Source organism: Bos taurus, chromosome 20, assembly GCF_002263795.3.
Source record: "Bos taurus isolate L1 Dominette 01449 registration number 42190680 breed Hereford chromosome 20, ARS-UCD2.0, whole genome shotgun sequence".
Taxonomy (NCBI): Eukaryota; Metazoa; Chordata; class Mammalia; order Artiodactyla; family Bovidae; genus Bos; species Bos taurus.
The window spans coordinates 37,057,317-37,081,921 of NC_037347.1; the positions used below are offsets into that span (position 1 = coordinate 37,057,317).

At 37.7% G+C, this 24,605-nt stretch overlaps 1 protein-coding gene across 9 annotated transcripts in view; it reads left to right on the forward strand.

Moving 5' to 3' along the window:
* CPLANE1 (ciliogenesis and planar polarity effector complex subunit 1) overlaps positions 1-24,605 on the forward strand; it is a 108,284-nt gene that overhangs the window by 15,170 nt on the left and 68,509 nt on the right. For 8 of the 9 annotated variants that reach the window (XM_059878889.1, XM_059878893.1, XM_059878891.1 and 5 more), the window contains 13 exons: positions 118-887; positions 1,474-1,682; positions 1,886-1,966; positions 4,688-4,852; positions 8,480-8,653; positions 9,473-9,701; positions 11,339-11,478; positions 13,842-14,059; positions 16,230-16,394; positions 22,757-22,895; positions 23,579-23,688; positions 23,848-24,006; positions 24,106-24,214. In XM_059878889.1, the coding sequence (XP_059734872.1) occupies positions 118-887; positions 1,474-1,682; positions 1,886-1,966; positions 4,688-4,852; positions 8,480-8,653; positions 9,473-9,701; positions 11,339-11,478; positions 13,842-14,059; positions 16,230-16,394; positions 22,757-22,895; positions 23,579-23,688; positions 23,848-24,006; positions 24,106-24,214 (2,668 nt within the window). The remainder of the gene's footprint in view (positions 1-117; positions 888-1,473; positions 1,683-1,885; positions 1,967-4,687; positions 4,853-8,479; positions 8,654-9,472; positions 9,702-11,338; positions 11,479-13,841; positions 14,060-16,229; positions 16,395-22,756; positions 22,896-23,578; positions 23,689-23,847; positions 24,007-24,105; positions 24,215-24,605) is intronic. The other variant, XM_059878894.1, reaches the window with a different exon arrangement.

Genomic DNA, 24,605 nt, shown 5'->3' on the forward strand with positions numbered 1-24,605 from the left:
AATTTTGTTTTCCTGTTATTAAAGAGAAGAGAAATTTGATAGCACTAAACTGATTCTACTTGTAAGGAATTAAACTATATTAATATTAATAATAATTTTTTCTCTCTCATGTTTTAGGATTTTGAAGCAGAAGAAACTGATGATGGCAGATGTTTTCCAAACAACTTATTCTCTTTTTGGAACCAAAAAAATGATCTGTTATTTAGTAGTGTTGAGGAGGGAAGATTGGAATTTGCTTCTATGTTTGATACAGTACATGCAAAAGATAATACTGAGGAGACAGATAAAACTGTTATAGAACTGCACTCTGTCCAGAAAAATCTCCTTGCAGCATGGACTATAGGAATTTCAAAAAATGTGGCAGAAAAAAATTTAATGTTAAACTACACAGTAGTTTGTATCACTCATTTTTTGTATATTCTTCAGTTTATAAAATGTCCTTTTCCCAAACTTGATCTTTTTTTAAGCAAGAGCTCAAAACATAATACATGGGTACTTTGTATCTTTCAACTTTTTCATCAGTGTTTATCAATCCAGTATTGGGATATGAGATACAAGCAAGATGTAGGACATTTGGTGAAGCTGACCTCAAATACTATAAAGCTTTTGCTAACACAGCAACAACAGGATCAGTTATTCTCAGAGAAGCTTTTAGCCTGTTTTCATTTACTCAGAATGGTAGCTGATCATTTAAATGGTGTGTACAGTCTTCAGCCTGAAGTTATTTCAGCATCAGCTGATGGAAGTAGAAGAGCAAAGCAAGACTCATTGGTGTTACCCATTTTTCAAATGTTTCAAGACAGTGAATCTTGGGAAAACTGGTCTTGGAACTCATCTTTCAAGATTCATCCTCAAGTATTAAATTTTGTGCAACAGCCAGGACACAGGTACAATGACTTCACTGTTAGGAGACCATCAGCATTGTAGATTCTTCAAAATTGAGATATAATTCCCATACTGTAAAATTCATTATTTTAAAGGCTACAATTCAGTCATTTCTATTATAGTCACAAGGTTGTAGAACGAGTAGCACAAATTCCAGAATATTTTTATCACTCCCAAAAGAAATCTTGTACTGTTAGTTCTCAGTGTCATAGATTTTATGTTATTTAAAAGTATTTTAGGATTTATGCCAAACATTTTTCAGCACACATTATTTTATTAGTCATGGGCAATCATGATACTGTTGAAAGATTTTGATTTAAATAAGCACTATAGAAAAAATGACCTCAGGTATCTAAAGCATTTATGAAAGTTTAAAAAATGTGCATTTTTTTTTGACTTTTTGCTATCTTTGAACCTGATCAGTTATATGCATATTATTACCTCAGGGAAGAATACGTGGAGAGAAAAAGACTAATGAGGAGGCTATATTCATTAGCTATACTCTTCGTAAAGGCTAAAAAAAGGCTATACTCATTCTTATCCCTAGTCTGAAATTTGATTTTTATGATTACCTCATTCTGTGTGCAGATTGATTGTTCTCTGGAGAATATTGTACAGAAAGACTTTATGGTATCAAATGCAATTAAGTCAAAGAGTTCCTGAAGATGGCGTGCAGTTAACTGAAAAGATGACACGTGAAACGTCAGCTGTCAAGTCCCTGTTATGCCATATACAGGCTGAACTGCAGACTGCTGGAGTTCGCTTGAACCAGACCTTAGAACTTAAATCTATCAATGGTCAGTATCTTATAAACAATTTCTAACCCCAGGCGTAAGCAATAGTAGGTTGTTGGGCTTTGAGTTTATTGATTGGTTGTAATTATTTGTTTTTTTTTCAAAATAATTTCTGGCTGCACTATATCCACTAAATTTTAAAACAAGTAAATTTTCATAAAGTAATTTAATTAACCAGGACTAACTGTTGGTTAAAAATTTTGTAGGGGAAGAGTGTTTCCTATTAGGATCATATGAAAAATCTGTTCAAATATGGAAGAAAGCTCTACAAGAAACCTGTGAGAAAGGTAGGGGGTGTTAAAATAATATTACTTGCCATGATGTTCATGGGACCATATTTTAGCATGCTGCTCTAATTAAAAATAATTTCAGATTTCCGAGAACTGACAATTTCTTAATGCCTAAATAAAATACATACTGTAGGTACCTTGTGTGTTAGAAATAGTTATTTAAAATTATTCTTAGTCTTGGAATTTGTAGCACCAAGAAATTTTTATCCTATCTGTAGATAAGACTCCTCTGTCCTTTTTTTGGTTAGTGATGGAACCTGTGATTGATTGGTAATGGGTAAAAAAGAGACTTAAATCCTAAATTAAAAAAAAGTGTTATTTAGTGGTATCCCACTCCAGTACTCTTGCCTGGAAAATCCCATGGACGGAGGAGCCTGGTGAGCCGCAGTCCATGGGGTCGCTAAGAGTTGGACAAGACTCAGCGACTTCACTTTCACTTTTCACTTTCATGCATTGGAGAAGGAAATGGCAACCCACTCCAGTGTTCTTGCCTGGAGAATCCCAGGGACGGGGGAGCCTGGTGGGCTGCCGTCTCTGGGGTTGCACAGAGTTGGACATGACTGAAGTGACTTAGCAGCAGCAGCAGCATCTACAAGAGAAACTATGAGTCAAATAAGGTTCTAATACCAACTTATAGAAACTTTGAGCTAAGGCTCTCTGCCCTTAAGTAATTCAACTTTAAGAATTTCCTGTGAGTTAGACTTATTATGGGGCTACATGGAGTTTTTGATGAGACAGTAGGGATGTGGATTCTAGAAACTGGTGATAGCTTTTATGATATAGGGCTGAGGGTATAAGATGATAGAGGTTTTTAGCCAGTGGCTGTGAAGCTAACCTTGACTTCCACTACTGGTCAGGTTTAGCTAATTATTAAATTTATTTTCTGGCTGCTGTGGCTATGTATTGAGGGCCTGCTATGTGTGTTAGACAATAAGAATAACTGAAATAAACAAGTTTACCCTCAAATTGCCCATAGTGTGGAGGATAGATTGCATGAACAACTGGCATGTTTCTCATTATGCTTTATGGTATTTGTTGGGAGAGGGCATGGTCTGAACTGGAGTGCAAACATCAATCTGGAGAAAACCTGGAGGAACAGACATGTAAAACTGAGTGAAAATTGTTCAGGTGAAGGAGTGGAAATGGTGTAACATAGGATATAGCACTCTAGAAGCAAGAAGACATGAGAAACTATGGCAGTTTGGTAAATTGCGAGTAGTTGACCAGGTTATTTGAAACATATGTAATATTGAGGATAGGGTGGTGAGCGCTGAAGTGAGAGGAGAGAATAGATGATAAGGGAAGATACTATGCAGTGCCATGGGATTAAGGTTTTATCCTGAAGATAGTGGGATCTGTTAAGATACAGAAAGAGTACTTTTCAAATAAGTATAGGCCATTTGGAAAGATCACTTTGGTACATTACAGAGGGCCATTTGTTGGAGTGTGGTATAGAGATGTGGGTTTTACCTAGAAGCAAGAAAATTAGTCAGTTGAAGAGGTCCTGAAGCAAAGCAATGTCAAGAGTACTGGGGAACAAAAGTCACATTTGTCAGATGTTTAATAGGTTTGATCAAGTGAACTTGTGACTGAGTAGAGAAAGAAGTCTCGTGCACTTCTCAGATTTGGAGATTGTACAGCTGGATGAAGAAGAGTGGCGTCCAGTGTGATGAGAAGTTCTCATGAAGAAAAGTTTTCATAATGAGTTTTATTCTGGGCCTTTTAATTTCATTTCCATTTGTATCCAATTGAAATGGTTTCTTGTAGTGGAGACTGAAAGTAACAGTGGCTTCAACAAGAAGTTTATTTCTCTTAGGAAAGGAGGTGAGGAGTTGACAGTCTGGGGCTGATTTGGTATTTCGGGGGTCTCATCAAGGACTCAAGCTTATTTAGTGTTTCTGCTCCATCGTCCTTAGTGCATTGCTTCTACTCTTAAGGCTGTTGCATGAATTAACATGGATGCTGGAGTCCCAGCCATCACGTGCACAATCCAGGTAACAGAAAGGAGGCAGGCAGGAGGGGCAAGAGAAGGCACACCTCCTGGCTGAGATGCCTCTTTACACAGCTTGTCTGGCAGCTGTACACTATATTATCTCTTGGCTAAGAACTTTATCATATTTTCTCATGGCCACATTTAGCAAGAAATTGTGATCTGAGTGCATTGGAACCCCAAATAAAATTAGAATTCTTTTACTCAGAATGGTGGATAAGGGGCAGGTAACCGGCAGTCTCAGTCCTAAACACCTTTTAGATACTTGAAGACAGTGGTCAAGGGATCCAATCTTATTCGACAGTATTTCTTCTCTGGAAAGTCTCTTTGACCGTCTGTTTGATATATGTATGTGTGTTTTTTTAATTTGTGTTTTTAGCATGTGCCCTTCTGTTTCATAGCTTGTGTACTTGAGAGAGATGTTGTTAGCGGACCTCGGTTAGTACTGAGATGAGCATTTGCACCTCTTTTTGGATAAATTCTTAGTCATCTTAGGACCTGACCACAGAAAATAAAATTATTCAGAATTTACAATGAAAAAGAACAAAATATTGCTGACCTGTTTTTTTTACTCAGTTGTGAAACAGGTACAGAAAAGTTCACATGACACGAGTGTACAGTTGATGAATTTTTATACACTGAGCATTTCCGTCTATCCAGCACTCAGATCAAGAACGTTACCTAGCTAACATGTTTTTTAATGTAAGTGTAATTGTGCCCTATTGAAGGAGGAAGAAGGACATGTTTTCTTCAGCTTCGCTATTATCTTTCTCTTTTATACTGCCACCTCTATAACTATAATTTAAATGATGCTCAAGGATTATGTGATCAGCTAGTAAGAGAAATACTGAGATGGTCCCACCTTCCTGTAAAAGAAAATGAAGATTGTTCAGGTATGCTTTTCAAAAATCAGTATTTTTGTTTGTTTGTTTGCTTCTTTGTCTTTTAATGCCATCTGTTGAGTTTAATGTATTTTGGTTCATCAATATAAAATCAGTATGTTTAATGTTAGCAATTTGTATTTACAGGTTTAGCTATGAAATTGCTTATACATAAAAGTTGGTTGCTCTGTTGCATTGTGGTGAATTTTGGGACTGTCAGCTTCTTAGCAGCAAGGATCATGTTTTTGCTTGTTTTTAACCTTTGAGTCTCTCAGCTTAGCGGCACTTGCCTGCTGAACTGTTATAATTGTTGTCTCAAGTCTCACAGCCCTGTTTGTTAGACACAATGTCAGGTACCCAATGTCAGGTACTTTCCCTTAACATGTTTGTATTTTCTCTAATGATTGCTAAGGTGGTTTGCTAAAGTGATCAAAATCACTTTCTGACATATTCAGGGCCTTTTTAAAATCTGTTTAAGAGATTGTAGAATATTTGGATTGTCCTTTTTTAAAAAAGGTGTATTTAAATTAAGCAATAACCAAAGTGAAAGACAGGCTTCCCTGGTAGCTCAGTGGTAAAGAATCAGCCTGTCACTGCAGGAGACACAGGAGACACCGGTTCAGTTCCAGGATGAGGGAGATCCCCTAGGAAAGGAAATGGTAACCTATTCCAGTATTCTTTCCTGGGAAATCCCATGGACAGAGGAGCCTGGTAAGCTGCAGTCCATGGGGTCACAAAGAGTCGAACATAACTTAGTGACTAAGCAATAGCAACAGAGTGCAAGACATCTATATGAATGAGCACATAATGTATTTATAATGCTGCTTTACAGTGGTAGACCATGAGAAGTCTACTTTGCATATGAGTGTGTCAGAAAGGCCAGTGTGTCAGTACTTTCTAAATGGAGTTCATGACTCTAGATGGAGTATTTGTTTTTTTTTTTTTACTAATAACTGATTATTTATTGGTTTAAAAATCATTTACTGATGGAAAGTAGAGATCAAAAGAAATTAGTTTACAAAAGGCTTTGAAAAATAGATTGAGAAGGTTTGTAAAACCCTTTCTGTGATTTTTACCAGTTTATCATTTTTGTCCAGAACAGTATTAGTTTGTTTGTTTGGTTTCAGCCACTGTGGTTTCTTTCTTTCTTTTTTTTTTTTTTTTTAATTTTAAAGTGAGATAGATAGTAGAATGGGCTTCCTGGGTAGCTCAGCCAGTGAAGAATCCACCTGCAATGTAGGAGACCCCAGTTTGATTCCTGGGTCAGGAAGATCTCCTGGAGAAGGTCTAGTATTCTTCAGTTTCCCTGGTGGCTCAGACAATAAAGAATCCACCTGCAATGTGGGAGACCTGGGTTCGATCCCTGGGTTGGGAAGATCCCCTGGAGGAGGGCATGGCAACCCATTCCAGTATTCTTGCCTGGAGAATCCCCATGGACAAAAGAACCTGGCAGGCTACAGTCCATAAGGATCGCAAAGAGTCGGACACAACTGAGCGGCTAAGGACAGGTGGTAGAATACTATGAAATTTTATTCTGGGACTCATATTTTCTCTGCATTTTTTAAATTTAATTTTTGTTTTATATTGGGGTGTAGCTGATTTACAATATTGCGTTTCAGGTGTACTGCAGAATGATTCAGTTATACATTTACATATATCCATTCTGTTTCAGACTCTTTTCCCATATAGGTTATTACAGAATACTGAGTAGAGTTCTCCATGCTATACAGTAGGCCCTTGTTGATTATCTTATTTTATATACAGTAGAGTGTATGTTTTACTCCTAAACTCTTAATTTATCCCTCCCCACCCCACCTTTCCTCTTCGGTGACTGTAGGTTTGTTTTCAAAGTCTGTGAGTCTGTTTCTGTTTTGTGAATAAGTTCGTTTGTATTATCTTTTTAGATTCCATATATAAGTGATACCGTATGCAACCACTGTTTATGGATTTCCTACTTTGATATTTGTCTTTTTAAATTTGTGTTTATTTAGTAGTAATATAGGTTCATTTTAGACAGTTTTGAAATATGGAAAGGTTTAAAGAAATAAAATCACTTTTAATGCTACCATTTTTGTCTATGTGCATTCATATATGTTTATTACCAGAGCTAATATTTTGTTTTGCAATCTTTTAAATTTAATATTGTGAATATTTTCCAATGTAAATAATATTCTTTTAAAAAACCTAGTAAGCTTTTTCCTTATTATTGGATATTTTAGATTGTTACCACCTACTTACTATTTTAAATAATGTTGCAGTGAACATAAATTTTTGTGAGCATTACTAATGTCTACATGTTAAATCTTGAGAAATGAGGTTACAGAGTCAAGACTTCTGATGCCTAGTGTTAGATTGCCCTCCGAAAGGACTGTTAGCTGTGTATGAGTGGAAGACATTTATGTGTGACTTTTTTTTCTTATGTGTGACTTTTTAACTGACTGGATTTTTTTTCCAGCAGTATTGTCATGATATGATATAACTGTCAAGATAAGTTGAACCTATAGTAATATATTTAATTTTTAATGCTAGTTGTTTAGAGTATTTTAAGCATATCCTCTCTTGGTCAGGAGTCCCCAGGACTACTCCCCAGGTTCAGTGATTCACAGGGAGAATGCACAGGCCTCTGTATATATTGAACCCGGGCCCCCTGCTGTGGAAGCATAGAGCCCTAACCTCTGGACCACCTGTAAATCGCCTCAAGTGACTTCTGAGAAAGAAAGATACTTTGCCTTTGTTGGGGCCATAAATGTCATAAAAATTAATCTTAATTTAATATTTATCTTGTATGGGCTTCCCTGGTGGCTCAGCTGGTAAAGAATCTGCTTACAGTGCTGGGGACCTGGCTTCAATCCCTGGGTTGGGAAGATCCCCTGGAGAAGGGAATGGCTACCCACTCCAGTATTCTGGCCTGGAGAATTCCGTGGACTGTATAGTCCATAGGGTCGCAGAGTTGGACACAACTGAGCGACTTTCACTCACTCCGTAGTTTTTAGCTATTTATTTTCAAATATCTGAATCCAGTTTATATTATTAAGTTTCAATTTTTAAATAGGGATGGCATGTTTGCTCTAGTTTATGTCAGAAGCACTCTAGAAATCATAATGTAACTCTCTCCTCTGCCTTTTCCCTCCATTCTACACGTTCCCCTTGTCCATACCTCCCAAAAGAATCTTAATAGTAAAGAGTTAATGTTATGGGAGTATACTATAATACAGAAACAGACATGAAGAATCACTGTTCTGGCTCTTTGTAGTAAACTCTGCCTCCTTGAACTAAAGAAAGAAAATGAGAAAGAGGAGGAAGAAAGGAAAACAAAGAAATGATAAGCTTGCAAGTCCATTATAGCTGGATTGTTTTTATAGATCCTTCCACATTTTTAGAAAAAACTGGTAACTTGAAGTCATAAAAGAGTTCCTAAGTGTATGTGCTGATAATTTTGAGCTTATTATTTTATTTTTGTTCTATTGTCTTTAAGAAATGTAGATACCTGTTACAAGTTACCTTGTATAGGCCAGGGGTGTTGATCTCAGAAAAAAGTTTTAATTATAATTTTCTTCTTGCATCATGTTAGGAGCTTAAATATTCCTACTTTTGCTAGTTTGATCGGAATCTCCTTTGCTCATTTGGTGTATCCTGCAGTTCCTGAGAAGTCTCCTTGTGAGTCTGGGGTGACTGGAAGTGTTCATCCCGAAGCCGCGGTGAGGGTGGTCCAGTCCATGGCTCGCTTCATGGCTGCCTACTTCACCAATCAGCTGCTGTGCATTTTGCCACCTCACAGTGTGAATGTTCTTCCTCCCCTTCATATTAAAACAGGTAATAGAATAAACAAATAATTTTCTCACCTTGTTTTTGCACAGAATATTTAAAACAATTTTACACAGTGATCATTGATCTGTGGAAATAATACTGTCTAGCCTAGTGCCTGACATGTAGGTGACTGTTTACGAATGAATATAATCTGAGAAAGGTAATTGCTTTGAACTTGTTTTTATTGAATATGTATTTTTTTAATTGCAAATTTTGGACACATTGGTGTTTATACAGTTTCCTTTTTTTTTTTAAGTAAAAGAGCTATAAAAATGTGGTAATTGAACAAATTCTGAGTATTCTAATTTCAGTTCAGTTCAGTCACTCAGTTGTGTCCGACTCTTTGCAACCCCATGGACTGCAGCACACCAGGCCTCCCTGTCCATCACCAACTCCCCGAGTTTACTCAAACTCATTCTAATGTAGAATTTAATTTTTGGACATTTTACTTTTATTATTTTATTTGGGTCATTTTTTCTTTGCTCTATTTAATCATGTCCTTATATTATCTGATCAAACTGTATGTATTTACCTTTATTTTGTATAATGCACTTTGATACTATTTCTTCTGTTTCTTTGTCTGCTCAGTTTCATTTTTTTAGAAGTGCCAACATTTGCTGCATGACCCACTGAAAGAGACACATTCTTCAGTGTTTAAAAAAAAAAAAAGCTATTCTAGAGTGTGTTAAGTATTATCTTAGGCCATTTTGTATGTATCTTCCTTGTGGTTTTGTGTAGAAAGTATTGATTAAGGAGATGTGTGTAGGGAAGAATGAGTTCCTATGTATAACTGTAGTTAATCCATTTTCTTTTATCTACTCACAGAGCAGCCCTTTCGGCTCATTCCTCTGCAACACTCTAAGGTGGCCAGTGCCGTCAGAGAGCAGAATCTTTCTGATGTGTGGACCGTTGAATATGCCCTTGAATTATTATTGATTGGTGGCCTGGTTCCAGAAGCCGTGTGGTTGGCACATAAACTTGGAGACTGGAAGACATCTGTTTCTGTTGGTGTGGCTTTTCAACTCTTCTGTAAGCATGGTAGCAAATTCACGAGGTATGTATTTTTAGGCACATCTAAGTTGGACTGCAAGGAAGTCCAACCCATCCATCCTAAAGGAGGTCAGTTCTGGGTGTTCATTGGAAGGACTGATGCTGAGGCTGAAACTCCAGTAGTTTGGCCACCTCATTCGAAGAGTTGACTCATTGGAAAAGACCCTGATGCTGGGAGGGATTGGGGGCAGGAGGAGAAGGGGACGACAGAGGATGAGATGGCTGGATGGCATCACTGACTCCATGCGCATGAGTTTGAGTGAATTCAGGGAGTTGGTGATGGACAGGGAGGCCTGGCATGCGACTCATGGGGTTGCAAAGAGTGGGACACAACTGAGCAACTGAACTGAAGTTAAAAAAGTACGATGGTGTTATCTAAAGTGTTTCTTATTTCACTCATTGCTGATATTTACACATTTTGTGGAATCCTTAGTTCAGCATTGTCCAATAGAATTTTCTTTGGTGATGGAAATATTCTGTATGTGCTGTCCAGTCTGATAGCTACTAGCTACATGTATTTATTAAGCCCTTGAAAGGTGGCTGATAAGACCAAGGAACTGGATTTTCAATCTAATTTAAATTTAGAGAGCTACATGCAGCTAGTGTCAACTGTGTTAGACAGCTCAGAGGTTTACTTACTGTATTTAAATATCTATTTAGCACTTTTACTTGTTAGTAGGAGAAGGCAATGGCACCCCACTCCAGTACTCTTGCCTGGAAAATCCCATGGACTGAGGAGCCTGGTAGGCTGCAGTCCGTGGGGTCGCTAAGAGTCGGACCTGACTGAGCGACTTCACTTTCACTTTTCACTTTCATGCATTGGAGAAGGAAGTGGCAACCCACTCCAGTGTTCTTGCCTGGAGAATCCCAGGGACTGGGGAGCCTGGTGGGCTGCCGTCTCTGGGGTCGCACAGAGTTGGACATGACTGAAGTGACTTAGCAGCAGCAGCACCCTCAAAGGGCCTATAGTCAATGGGAGAGTTTTCTCCTTCCCAAACAGGATTTACATTTTAAGCTAATCAAACTAATCCCTGCATTTTAACTCTTATGAATATTATGGCATTGCTGTGTCTTTGAATTCTCTAGGACAGAATATCAGAGTGGGTAGCCTTTCCCTTCTCTAGGGGATCTTCCCAACTGAGGGATTGAACCCGGGTCTCCTGCATTGCAGGTGGATTCTTTACCATCTGAGCCACCAGGGAAGCCCATCCATGGTATGGTAGGGAGAGCAATAATATCAAGTGAGGGAAAGCCAGGAAATACTTTATATGGGAGATGTCATTTGTGATGGGCGATGAAGAGAAGATGGAATCTTGACAAAGCAAGTAGCTGTAGGGAGAGAGAACATTCCAAGCAGAAGCAGAGGCACGTGGCCCAGAGCACTTAAGGTTTCATCTAGAGAGTCTGTATGTAGGGCAGCAGTGGGCGGTTAAGCATGGGGAGCTATATCAGGACTGTAATTGTGGAGGGCCTCAGTACTCTCCTCAATACAGCATTTCCTCAATTACTTCTTTTCTAAACACAAGATGAATAACATGGACTTCTCTGGTTCTTAAAAATTTCATGTTTAGTTCTTGATGTGTATATGTTTCCTTTTTTAAAAAATTGTAATTATTTCCCCCTAATTTGGTGTGATTTCAGATCCAAGGAAAAGAGTCTGAATCTACCATTAAATATGACTCCAGCACAGATTTTTCAGGAAAAACTACAGTGTTTCCTAGGTCAGCCAGCCTCTTTGGAAGCAAAAAATGAAATGAACTCAAAATGCAAACAGTTTACAGGTGAGTTACCTATGTATGGTCAACCTGTGTATCAGCTTAATACAAAGCTTATGGTATTTTAAAAAGCTTTTAAGTACGCACACATTTGTGAATATTTTGGGGGGAAAAAAATAAGACTAAAAAATTCCCAGTCTGAACTTCTAGTTCTGGCAATGTCTTTTTGATGATCTGAAAATTTTCACACAATAAATACATAGATACAATGTGTTTCTAGATAAAATATAAAAATATGCATTTAAAGGCTCAGATTTAACATTTTAAAGATTTTCTTAGGTATTTACCCAAGAAAAATAAAAATCTAGGTTCACTGAAAAACCTGTATGTGAATGTGCATAGCTTTTTCATAACAGCCAAAAAAACTTGAAACAACCCAAATGCTTACTAACTTGTGGATACATAAACAAATTGTAATTTATCTGTAATGTGTAATAATAAATAATAAAGAGGAGGAAACCGCTGATAACATGCAACCACATGGATGAATCACAGAACCATTATGCTGAATGAAAGAACTTATAAATAAAACTACCCACTATATGATTCCATTTATATAACATTTCATAAAAAGCAACGCTACAGGGACAGGAAACAGATCAATGTTTACCTAGAAGTAAGGGGGGAATTGAGGAGAAGGCAATGGCACCCCACTCCAGTACTCTTACCTGGAAAATCCCATGGACGGAGGAGCCTGGTGGGCTGCAGTCCATGGGGTGGCTAAGAGTCGGACACGACTGAGCGGCTTCACTTTTGCTTTTCACTTTCATGCATTAGAGAAGGAAATGGCAACCCACTCCAGTACTCTTGCCTGGAGAACCCCAGGGACGGAGGAGCCTGGTAGGCTGCAGTCCATGGGGTGGCTAAGAGTCGGACACGACTGAGCGGCTTCACTTTCACTTTTCACTTTCATGCATTGGAGAAGGAAATGGCAACCCACTCCAGTGTTCTTGCCTGGATAACTCCAGGGACGGTGGAGCCTGGTGGGCTGCCATCTCTGGGGTCATACAGAGTCGGACACGGCTGAAGTGACTCAGCAGCAGCAGCAGCAAGGGCGGAATTGACAACAAAGAGGTATGAGAGAGCTTTTTGGAGTGATACAAACGTTCTCATAGCCTATACGATTTGCCAAAACTCATTGAATTGTGTATTTTTAAAAAATGTTTATTTATTTATTTGACTGCTCCCATCCTTAGTTGCAGCATGCAAGATCTTCTATCTTAGTTTTGGCATGCAAACTCTGAGTTGAGGCCTGTGAGATCTAGTCCCCTGACCAGGGATTGAACCCAGGCCCTTTGCACTGGGAGCGAGGAGTCCTAGCCACTGGACCACCAGGGTGAACTGTGTACATAAAAGGATAATTTTAGTGTATGTAAATTATACCTTTACAAATTGATTTAAAAACAAAAAGCTCAGCAGATGGTTAGTAAACTAGAAAATAGATTTGAACTCTATATACATACACAAAATATATAGAAAGATAAAATATATCCATATATAGATAAAAAGAAAACATTTGGAAAATATGAAAGAGAGGTTAAACTTTGTATTGAACAAGAAGACGCAACATATATTTAGTAGGAGTTCCAATAGAGCCACACTAAATTCTGGATGGTGACGACCTCTGGAAGTAGGAAGTGAAATAGGGTTGGTACCTAAGGAATTTCAACTGTAGCTATAACATTTTATTTTTTACCTAAATTGGATATAGAAAACGTGAATATCAGGCAGGGATGAAAAGTCAGTACACGAGTGTTTTCGTAGTCTATTCCCTAAAGTGTGCTTTAAGAGAATTCCTAATGTAAAAGTCCGTAAGTCTACAGTTCTGCCACCTGCATCTGTTTGCATTTTGTTCCAGAACATTTCTCCATTTTTACAGATATTTATAAAACTGAAGCCTACTGTATGGCTATTTCATATATTTTTGTTTTTTTGCTTCTTTAGCTTCACAAGTCCTTTTATATAAAAGTACTGTGATTGACTATTAAGGAAATGAAAATTACTGTTTCACTGCCTCCACATAATGCTTTATATTCTTTTTTTGTGTTTCTTACATTCTATTTTTCCCATTAATGTTTTCCTTTTATTATTATTTTTTGAGTCATGATTATATTCCAAGCACGTTTTTATTATGTAGTTGTGTTACAGTATCTTGTATAATTTCGGGAAGTCTTTGTGCTCTACTACTTTTATAATCTTAAAAGTAACAAAATCTTAAATTTCTGTCCAGAAGTTTGAGTGTTTTGCATTTTGACCAATATGTTTATTTTTGGCAGTCAACTTTTTCAGATATGAAGCTTTAAACTACAAAATAGAAGGAAAAGTATAATATAAATTGTAACTGCTTTACCTAATTCTGTGTTTGGCAGATCCCATTGAAGAAGAAGATGCGGATCTGCTGTTTGCTTCTGTGCAGGAAATACTGAAAGCAGCAGTTATGGCTGACGCAGATATTCTCTCAGGGACTTTTCAGCTTCTGATAAACTCTGCCAAGGACTTCAGTAAGAGACTGTGGGGCTTAGTGCCCGTCGGCTTGTATCTTCCAGCTCCTCCATTATATTGTCCTCAGCCAGCTGTTCTTAGTGAAGTAAGCTTAACCTTTTAACATTTATTTTGTCCACTTTTTAAAATAATCAACCTGATAATAATCATCAAGTTAAAAATGCAAGCTCTGAAGCCCACTTCTGGATTCCAGCTTTGCTGTTTATTAACTGAATAGTTTTCTTGGGCGTTGCACGCAACTGATGTTAAATTTCCTTATCTGTAAAATGAAGACGGTGATAGTACCTCTGATAGCGTTGTTGTGAGTACTACACGAGACATCCTGACACATAGTAAACATTCTGTAAATGTTAAAATTATTTTGATAATAAAACAAAATTAATAGATATTTCTCGGTATCCAGGTATTAGTTTAAAAATAAACATTTGTTTACCATAGAAAAATAATGAGTGTCAGAATTTAGAAATCATTCATCTCATTGTCTTTGCCTCTTTTGAAAGACTTAGTTTGATTTTCTTTGATTGGAAAGATCATTGTTTTCTTCTGTACTTTTCAATTGATAGTTCTGTCTTATAAAACGCAATTACTGTATTCCTCTCAGGACCTTTTCCTCTGCTCTTTTTGAAAATAGTAACATTACAATTAGCTGGTTTTAAGGTTTACAGTGTTAATGTGAACTGTTTACATTTGAATTGTTTTAATATTTGATTAACAGTTTAAATCAATTCTGGTATTGTTTCTTACTGTTTCAGAATTGACAGCTTCTATCTTTATCTATTAAATCTGTCTTCTGTCTTTTTTTTTTCAGTTATTTGTTGTATTCTTATTTGTTATGTTTCGAGTTATGTTTCAATATGTTAAAATATTTTATTTGTTGATATTTCACATGTGATATATTGCACATGGAAGGAATAAGTAATCCATGGTATTTCTCAGTAATTCCTCTTTCCTCTCATGTCTGAGTCTTTAGTATATTGGTTTAGGGATTAGAAATAACATTTAATATATTTCTGGATATGCTGTGCTGATACTTGTTTGAGTACTAGCAATCCTTAGTAGTACTTCGTTTTATTATTTTTTATTAAAATAAGCCAGAATGGTAGGATTTCTCTTAAATGTCACTCTGTACCAATTAGAACCCCTGGGATTGAAAGTAACAGAAAACTTGGTAAGTATTGACTGGCATAATTGAGAAGCCCAGTTATGTTTCCAAAGACTTGGGCTCTTTCTCCCTAGTTTGTTTTCTATCAGCTTCAGTTTAAGGCTGGCTCCCTTTGTGGGAGCCGGATGACTACCAGCAGCTTCTCAGGATACCTTGTCCATGCCCAAAAGGAGTGGGAAGGGGAGAGAGAAAAGCAGTAAATGTATTTCTCTCCCAGCATCCAAACAGGAGTACTGAGAGTTACTCTTGCGAGACCCATCAAGGTCACTGGCCAGTCCTGGAATCACACACCTTGGCTAGGGCTAAATGCACAGTGTTGCTTGACAATTGATTAGGGCCTTCCCTGGCAGCTGGGGACATAGGAACAGCTCTCCCTGAATCATTTAGCTGTGTAAAAAAGGGGCAGATTCCCCCCCTGCCCCCGCCAAAATAACTGAGTATTTTTAAGAAATGGCAGTGGTAGAAAAATGTTAGGGAAGCAAATGTTCATAATATTTGCATTATCTCATTTCTGGAAAATTAATCTGTAATCATATGTTGAATCAAGAAACATTTATTGGATCCCACCACATGTTGGATTTTGTGTAGTAGATGACAAGGCCTTTGCTCTTGACCAGTCTCAACAGTGTGGGAAACAGATACATAAATTAGCAAGAATAAATCAGTAAAAGCTACAATGAAAATCTGAGCAAATTGCCATAATACCACAGAATGGAAGAGTTTCACAGAAGAGGTGACACTGAAATATAATTGGATTTTTCTAGGCAGAGGAAGGGAAGAGGCATTCTTTTTGAAAGGAAAGATCTCTGTAATGTTCCCCCAGTAAAGTCAGGGATGGTGGGCTTTAACTATTACAACTGAAGGCTTGGGATTAGAATTGATTTATCCCTTTACACTGAGGTGAGACGGGTGTTTCCTTGACCCTGGAAATAGCTATAGTTAATCTCTGAGGCCATGCCTCAAAACTTTCTTTGTGAATCTCCAGGAATAGTCTAGTTTGAGAAGCACTATCTTTATTTTTACTGTAACATTTTAAGTTTCTGTTTTCCTGGCTACTGATGTTTTTTCTTTTTTCTTTTTTTTTTTTTTTTAGGAAGATGGTGATGATCTTCTTTTAAAAGCTGAAAAAGATAATCGCCAAAAGGTGTCTGGAATCCTTCAGCGTATTCTCTTGCTTTTCCGGGCAGCTCGGTGTTCTTTTCCTGTAGCACAGTGGTACATCTTGCAGTTGAGATGGGCAAGAAAAGTCATGCAAAAGGTGTGGAAATGTCTTAGTCACTTGTGTGCTATTGCAATAGGAAAGAACCTTCTGTATTCTGTTATGAGTTAATCACTATAGGGATGTTGCCTATAGCTTAAATTATACATAATGGCCTATCTCTGGTAACCTTGCTTCCCTGGTCATGAGCATTAAGCTAAAATACCTTTGTTTAGTTCATGGGAAACATCCTGACCAGGCCTACCTGTGAATAACCACGGGAAGGGAGAAATTAACACATGCTCTCCAGAGGCTGATGGGAACAGTAAGTGTTTGATTTTATTCCCTTTCCTTTTAGTACAAAAGGAGCCCGGATTCTAACTCAGGCAAGATGGTTCTTTGAGGCACAAGCCCACCGTCTTCTCGGTTTGCTGGCTTTCTAAATAAAGTCGTCGTTCCTTGCCGCAACAATTCATCTGTCAATTTTTGGCCTGTTGTGAGGCAAGCAGTACAAGCTTAGACTTGGTAACACTGTGGTAAACAATTTAAAGAGCTTCCCAGGTGACGCTTGTGGTAAAGAACCCGCCTGCTAGTGCAGGAGACTTTAGAGACTCAGGTTCAATCCCTGCGTTGGGAAGATCCCCCTGGAGGAGGGCATGGCAACCCCCTCTAATATTCGTCTGTGGAGAATCCCAAGAGGAGCTTGGCAGGCTACAGTCTACAGGGTCACACAGAGTCAGACACAACTGAAGCAACTTGGCATGAACAATTTAAATATACTAATACTTATTAGTATTTATAATTGTGATATTTTTCCAAGGAGTCCTGCCCCATAAATCCATAAATTTCAGACTTGCTTACCGTATGAAATCTGGACAGACAAAGTTTCTGCTGAAAGATAAGGACTCTGAACTGGAGCTCTATGTTAGCTCCTCCCTGTCTGACGATAGGAAGTATAATCTAGTTGGTTAGTGCCAGGAAATTTCAGTTACTTTTTTTTTTTTCCAATTACTTTTCTCCCCCACCATCATTAAAGATTTAAATTCAGTTCAGGGATTATCCCACTTCTTCCCGAGATGTTCTCTCTGTTCTCTGGGGGCCTCTGTGGGGTCAAACCATGGAAAGTTAGTTCTCGGCTAAGTGTTTCTTTGCAGTAGGCTCCACCAGTCAGTCTCTCCCTTCCTGTCTTCTGAGGTGTGCAGTTCACTTTGATTTGGGGGCTATTGTCTTCTTCTACACTGAGTTCAGCTGAGATGTAGCTGCCTTCTTATCTGATGTGCAGCCAGATGGGACGTCTACTTCTGTGTTCCTTATCCAGATCCAGTTCTTTTGTAGGCCAGTCATCTGTCTCTGTAAAATGTAGAAATAAATATTATTAGCCCCAAATACCTTAAATTTTGCTGTTGGTTAAATTACTAAATGTGCCAAGAGTTTATGGCTTCTTTTCTAGTAGAAACCCTAAGAGACCCTGAGAAGTTTATCAAGTTTTTAAAAATTATCCTGTTTTTAGAGAGAAATATTTGTGAAAGTTCAGTTTTTAAGTATATTTACTAAGAAAGGCAAAGCGTTTAATGAAAGATTGTTTTTGATAGTTTTAAGATCTGTTGAGCCTGAGTGTTTGTTATAGGAAACTTTATTTTTTATAGCAAACTTAAGTTGCTTACTGTAGAAAACTGTTTAAAGTTCTAAGTTATGTTATGTTTGGTCTTACAAACTTCTGAGAATAATCTCACTTAACCTAGTTTTAATGAACTTAACTAGCAGATAAAGACTATAGATTCTCTTAAAATTAGCCACTCTGCTGAAGATATTCTTCCTTGTGAAGATCTTTACAAGTAATCAGCTAACTGTATAAGGTTAAAGCATAGTACAAGTAGTAGGCAGAATTCTAAAGATAGCTGCAAGATTCCTGTCTTCTGGCTATTCAAACATAAATCTAGATACTGATTTAATTTGGCTTGAGGGATTTTTCAGATGGTATTAATAAGCTGATTTTAAAATAGAGACATTATCCTGGTTTATCTTGATGGACCCAGTGTAATCAGATAACCTCTTAGAAGCAAAAAAGAGAGGCGGAGGAGTCAGTCAGTGAAAGGTGGAAAAGGAAGACGGGAGAAAAGCCGCGCAAGGGAAGATTAGAAGAGTGACGAGGACTCATTTCAGCCTTGCTGGCTTTGAAGAGGGCCAATATCCAAGGAATAAACTCAGCTTTTGGAAACTTCTCATGGTCTCCCTGCCTGTAGCCAGCCGGGAAATGGGGGACCTGAGTCCTGTAACCACATAGAACAGAATTCTGCAAACAACCTAAAAGAGCCTAGAAATAAAGTTGGCTCAGATGGTAAAGTGTCTGCCTGCAGTACAGGAGACCTGGGTTCGATCCCTGGGTTGGGAAGATCCCCTGGAGAAGGAAATGGCAACCCACTCCCGTACTCTTGCCTGGAAAATTCCATGGACTGAGAGGCTCCTCAGAGCCTGGTAGGCTATAGTCCACGGGGTTGCAAAGAGTCAGACACGACTGAGCGACTTCACTTTCACTTTCACTTAGAACATCTGACTAGAGATCTCTTCAAGACGATTGGAGATACCAAGGGAACATTTCTTGCAAGGGTGGGCACAGTGAAGGACAGAAGTGACAAGGACCTAACAGAAGCAGAAGAGATTAAGAAAAGGTCGCAAGAATACACAGAAGAACTGTACAGTAAAGGTCTTAATGAACTGATAACCACGATGGTGTGGTCATTCACTTAGAGCCAGTGAATGTGTGAAGTCAAGTGGGCCTTAGGAAGCATTATTATGAACAAAGCTAGTGGAGGTAATGGAATTCCAACTGAGTTATTTCAAATCCTAAAAGAGGATGCTGTTAAAGTGCCACACCAATATATCACCAAATTTGGAAAACTCAGCAGTGGCTTCAGGAGAAGGTCAGTTTTCATTCCATTCCCAAAGAAGGGCAATACTGAAGAATGTTCAAACTATTGTACAATTGCACTCATCTCACATGCTAGCAAAGTAATGCTCAAAATCCTCCAAGCTAGGCTTCAATAGTACGTGAACTGAGAACTTCCACATGTTCAAGCTGGAATTAGAAAAGGCAGAGGAACCAGAGATCAAATTGCCAGCATTCATTGGATCATACAAAAGGCAAGGGAATTCGAGAAAAATATTTAGTTCTGCCTTGTTGGCTACGCAAAAGCCTTTGACTATGTGGGTCACAGTAAACTGTGGAAAACTTAGAGATGGGAATACCAGACCACCCTGCCTGTCTCCTGAAAAACCTGTATACAGATCAAGAAGCAACAGAACCAGACATAGAACAACGGACTGGTTTAAAATTGGGAAAGGAGTACGTCAAGGCTGTATATTATCTTCCTGCTTATTTAACTTATATGCAGAGTACATCATGCAAAATGCCAGGCTGGATGAATCACAAGCTAGAATAAAGATTTCCAGGAGAAATATCAGTGGTATGAGATGATACCACTCTAATATAGAAAGCAAAGAGCCTCAATGAACGTGAAAGAGGAGAGTGAAGTAGCTGGCTTAAAACTCAACATTCAAAAAACTAAGATCATGGTATCCAGTCCTAGCATTTCATGGCAAATAGAAGGGGAAGAAGTGAAAACAGTGACAGATTTTATTTTGGGGGGCTCCAAAAGCACTGTGAATGGTGACTGTAGCCATGAAATTAAAAGATGCTTGCTCTTTGGAAGGAAAGCTGTGATAAACTTAGAGTATTGAAAAGCAGAGACATCTCTTTGCCAACAATCCTCCATACAGTCAAAGTTTTTCCCGGAGTTTTTCCCATACTAATGTCATGTATGGATATGAGAGTCGGACCAAAAAGAAGGCTGAGTGCTGAAAAATTGATGCTTTCGAATTTGGTGCCAGAGAAGACTCTTGAGAGTCCCTTGGACAGCAAGGAAATCAAACCAGTCAATCCTAAAGGAAATCAACTCTGAATATTCATTGGAAGGACTGATGCTGAAGTTGAAGCTCCAGTACATTGGCCACCTGACGTGAAGAGCCAGATCATTGGAAAAGACCCTGATGCTGGGAAAGGTTGAGGGCAGGAAGAGAGGAGGGTGACAGAGGATGCAGTGTTTGGATGGTATCACTCACTCAGTGGACATGAGTTTGAGCAAACCCTGGGATGTAGTGGAGGACAGGGAAGCCTGGTGTGCTGCAGTCCATGGGGTTGCAAAGAGCAGACACGACTTAGCGATGGAACAAGCACAACATAACCTCTGAGAAGGGAGGCAGTCCTGCTGTTACTTTGGCCTTGTGAGACTCAGCAGAGAACCTGCGGAGCTTTTTGTAGACTTCTGATCCACCAAAACGGTGAGATAGTGAATTGGTGTTGGTTTCAGCCACAAAATTTCTGATAATTTGTTAGGGCCATAATAGAAAACTAATATAGTCCAAAGTCTTTATTTTAGCTGATTTTACCAATTTAAAATTGATATGCAGTTTGTATTCCATAAAGTTAACCTTTTAAACATGTACACTCCCTTGGTTTTTAGTATATTCACAGAGTTGTGCAACCATCACCACTGTTTAATTCCAGAATATTTTCATCACCTCAAAAAAGAAACACATTAGTACGAATTTCCCGCTTCCTTTTCTTTCCCCCCAGCAACCGTTAATCTGTTGTCTCTATGAATTGGCCTATTGTGATATTTTATATATATAAAATCATACAATACATGTCCTTTTGTGACTGGCTTCTTTCACGTAGCTTAATGGTTTTAAGATTCATCAATATTGTAGTGTCAATTAGTACTTTATTCCTTTTTGTGGCTGAGTAACATTCCATTGTATGGATATATAACATTTTGTTTTATCGGTTCATCCATTGATGGATACTTGGATTGCTTCCACTTTGGCTATTATGATAATGCTGCTATGAACGTTTATGTGTAAGTTTTGGTATAGACACATGTTTTCATCCATGGATCAAAGTTTACCCATAATTTCAAGGATATAGGTAGCCAGAAGGTACAGATGAAACGTAGAGAAATCTGGAATTGCACACACTGTTGCTGCTGTGCTGTGCTGTACTCGGTTGTGTCTGACTGTGATCTCATGGACTGCAGCCCACCAGCCTCCTCCGCCCATGGAATTTTCCAGGCAAGAATACTGGAATGGGTTGCCATTTCCTACTCTGGGAGATCTCCCCAACCCAGGGCTCAAACCTGCATCTCTTGCATCTCCTGTGTTGTTAGGCAGTTTCTTTACTACTGACCTACCTGGAAAGATGGAATTGTATATGCTGTTCCAAGTCTTTTCTCACTGCAGAAGAATGTGTCCTGGCCTTTGTTTAACACCATGACACAGAAGGGAGCTATTTCAGTTATTTAACATCTCCTTTTTATATCTTTTTAATTATATAGCTTGTCTTTTTCATGGGGTCATAATCCATAAATTTGTATATTCTAAATTTATTTCTAATAACCAGCCTAGACAGACTCTCTACCTCTGGTAAATACCATTAATTTGTTTAACAAGAAGGCATGCTTAGCATGCTTACAAGGGGACTTGACTAGATCACGTCTTTCTGCAAGTGAACAGTAGAGGGAGAAAATAGATTACAAGCCTGCTGCTAACTCTTTTCTTCCCAGGTTTATGTGTCTCAGATCCTTTTTGTTTTATTCTGTCAGTTTCCTTTGGCTTTTTTTTTTTCCCCAGATTTGTTAGACTCGGGAATTATTTCTGAACCATACTTTGGATTTGTCTGTTATCTTTTCATTTAGCATCATTTAACGTGTTCCTGTTTCCTTTTATTTCTTACAAGCCAGTAATTAATCTCTCCTCATCAAGGTAGCCAGTTTTGATTAGACTCAGGTGCACATCTTAGAGTTCAGTCCTTCAGTAGTGGTGCTGTGTGCTCCCCTGTTGCAGCGTATCGTGTGGCACCTGTGTCTTTTTTCTTTCACTTCTCAGGACAGTGAGATGAATCGGTGAGTCTGGCTCATGTTCCATGCATTGTCCATCAACATTTTACCTAATTTGGCATCTACTGATCCTTTCTAGAGTTATTATTTTATCAGGAGTTGCCATATGAAAATATACTTTTTTTCTGCACATAGATACTTAAATTTATTTTCTTTATTATTTCTTTGGGGAAAGCCAGGATAAATAGCATTAAGTTCTTTTCATACAAAACTTCTTAGGTAAAAACTGAGTGACAAGAGAGGTTAATTTGGTTAGAACTTTCTTTTAAGATTTGGCCAGTGAATCTGTTGAGTTTGCCCACTAAGTTGTGTAAGTGTGAGTGGCTTCCGTGTTACTTTCTTACGTAGTATAGGAGCAATGCGGTGTTTTCCATTCTTTATGGTTTATCTTTCATGTCTTGTTTGTTATATAATTTCCTTAGAAACTGACTGCTATAACTGGTAATTAACATATTCTGTCTGTCTTTACAGATTCGCATGAAAGGGTCCCTTCCTTCATTGAGTCCTTTCCCTGAGTCGTTACTTAATTACTGTAAAGGAGGTGTAGCATTCTTTCGACCTGGAGCAGCTGGAGACCGGAAGCTTGATGAAGCGTCCATTAAAGCCATAGGTTTGTCCAGAATGAACTTCTTGCTTGGAAATTTGGCCTAAATATTAATAATGATATATTTTGCATTTGATTTTGGGACGTTTCCATGTAATGGAATACTATACTGATAAGGAAAAGAATGTGTGTGTATGTTGCCACCATGGAAATATATCCAAGATACATTATTTGGGGTGGCGGGGGGAAGAGGGATAGTTGCAAAACTGTATAGATAGTATAATTTTGTATATTTTTGTGTACTTGTATTACTTTTGATAAAAAATTGTTTTGTATTGGAAATTATATTTCTAGTATTGAAAAATTTTAAACTTAAACGCCTATCAATAAATGATTTTTCAAATAAAAACAATACAATATTAAGTAGAACTATATGTATTGACTTTGAAAAATATCCACAACATACTATAAGTTTAAAGCAAGTAAACTACTAGTAAATAGAGTAGTTTTTATACTGTATAGTGTTTTTAATATTTTCATGTAACTGACATGTATGAAACATTCTGTAATAATATGTGTAAAAATTCTGTAAGGATCTCCACAACTTTTATACAAAGGATTGAGGGTGAGCATGTTTCTTTTATAATCAACAATATAAAAACATTTATTTTGGAACAAGCCAGCAAAGGTGAAGTTTTGTAATGTATATACTCATACACCCTTCTCTCGTATTTCCATTCTTGATTTAGGTTGCTTCAGAGAGCTTTGTGCTTTGTGTTGGATGCTGCATGTCCGTGATAAGTTATCCTGTAGTTGCAGGCAATATCAGAAGGCAAGAGAAAATGTGGAGGAAAAAAAGGTATTAACTGCACAAGAGTAAGAAAAATGCATAAATATTACTTGGGAAATTATTGCTTGATAGAATATTTTACTGTTTGTTACTACATTCCATTAAATCATTGAATCATTATAGTCTGTGTAAAGCGAAAAGCAAATGATCCTTTCAATATCCATATAGGACCTTGAAGCGAAGTTTGACCCCTGTCTGGTTGAGCACTGTCTTAGTGCGGTGGAATGGGCTTACAGAATGTTGCCCTTCTCTCGGTTTTCTAATATTGAAGAGCTTATTCAGGATCTGATTTTGAGCCTCATTGCAGAACTGCCACCAATCAGAAAGGTAGGTGAAAAAATTAAATCAGAAACTTTAAAGAATTTTAATTTTGTTTTAATTAAGAATGATGTTGCTTATAAAACTCATTTTAAAATTTTTCTGAAGGTAGCAGAAATTTTTGTGAAGGCATTTCCCAATCCTGAGGACATAAGAGTTTCTTTAAGAGAAAAATATCACTCTCTTCAGCAGAGACTCAGACACTGTGTTGTGAAAGGTAATTTTTGTCATTTCTTAGGCATCTGATAAATTGCTGAAGATTTTCATTTTGTTTTGAAAGCATTTATTTTTTCATGCTTATGTTTTTATGCATTTCTCTTTTGAGATGAAGAGTATGATAAGGCAAAAGTACTTCCTCATTACACTATCACCAATTCTGTTGTTTTAGAACCATGCAAAACTAAGTTCATGTCATGCCTGTCAGTAGCTGTGTGACCATAGGCAAGTTGCTCAGCATCTCTGAGCCTCTTTTCCTTATTTGTAAAATGAGTATATTAATACCTGTGTTATGAATGTATATTGAAAGAGGATTAAGCAAGATAAAATATATAAAATGAGTATATAATGTTTCGTGTGTATATATATATATAAAATGCAGATATTTTATT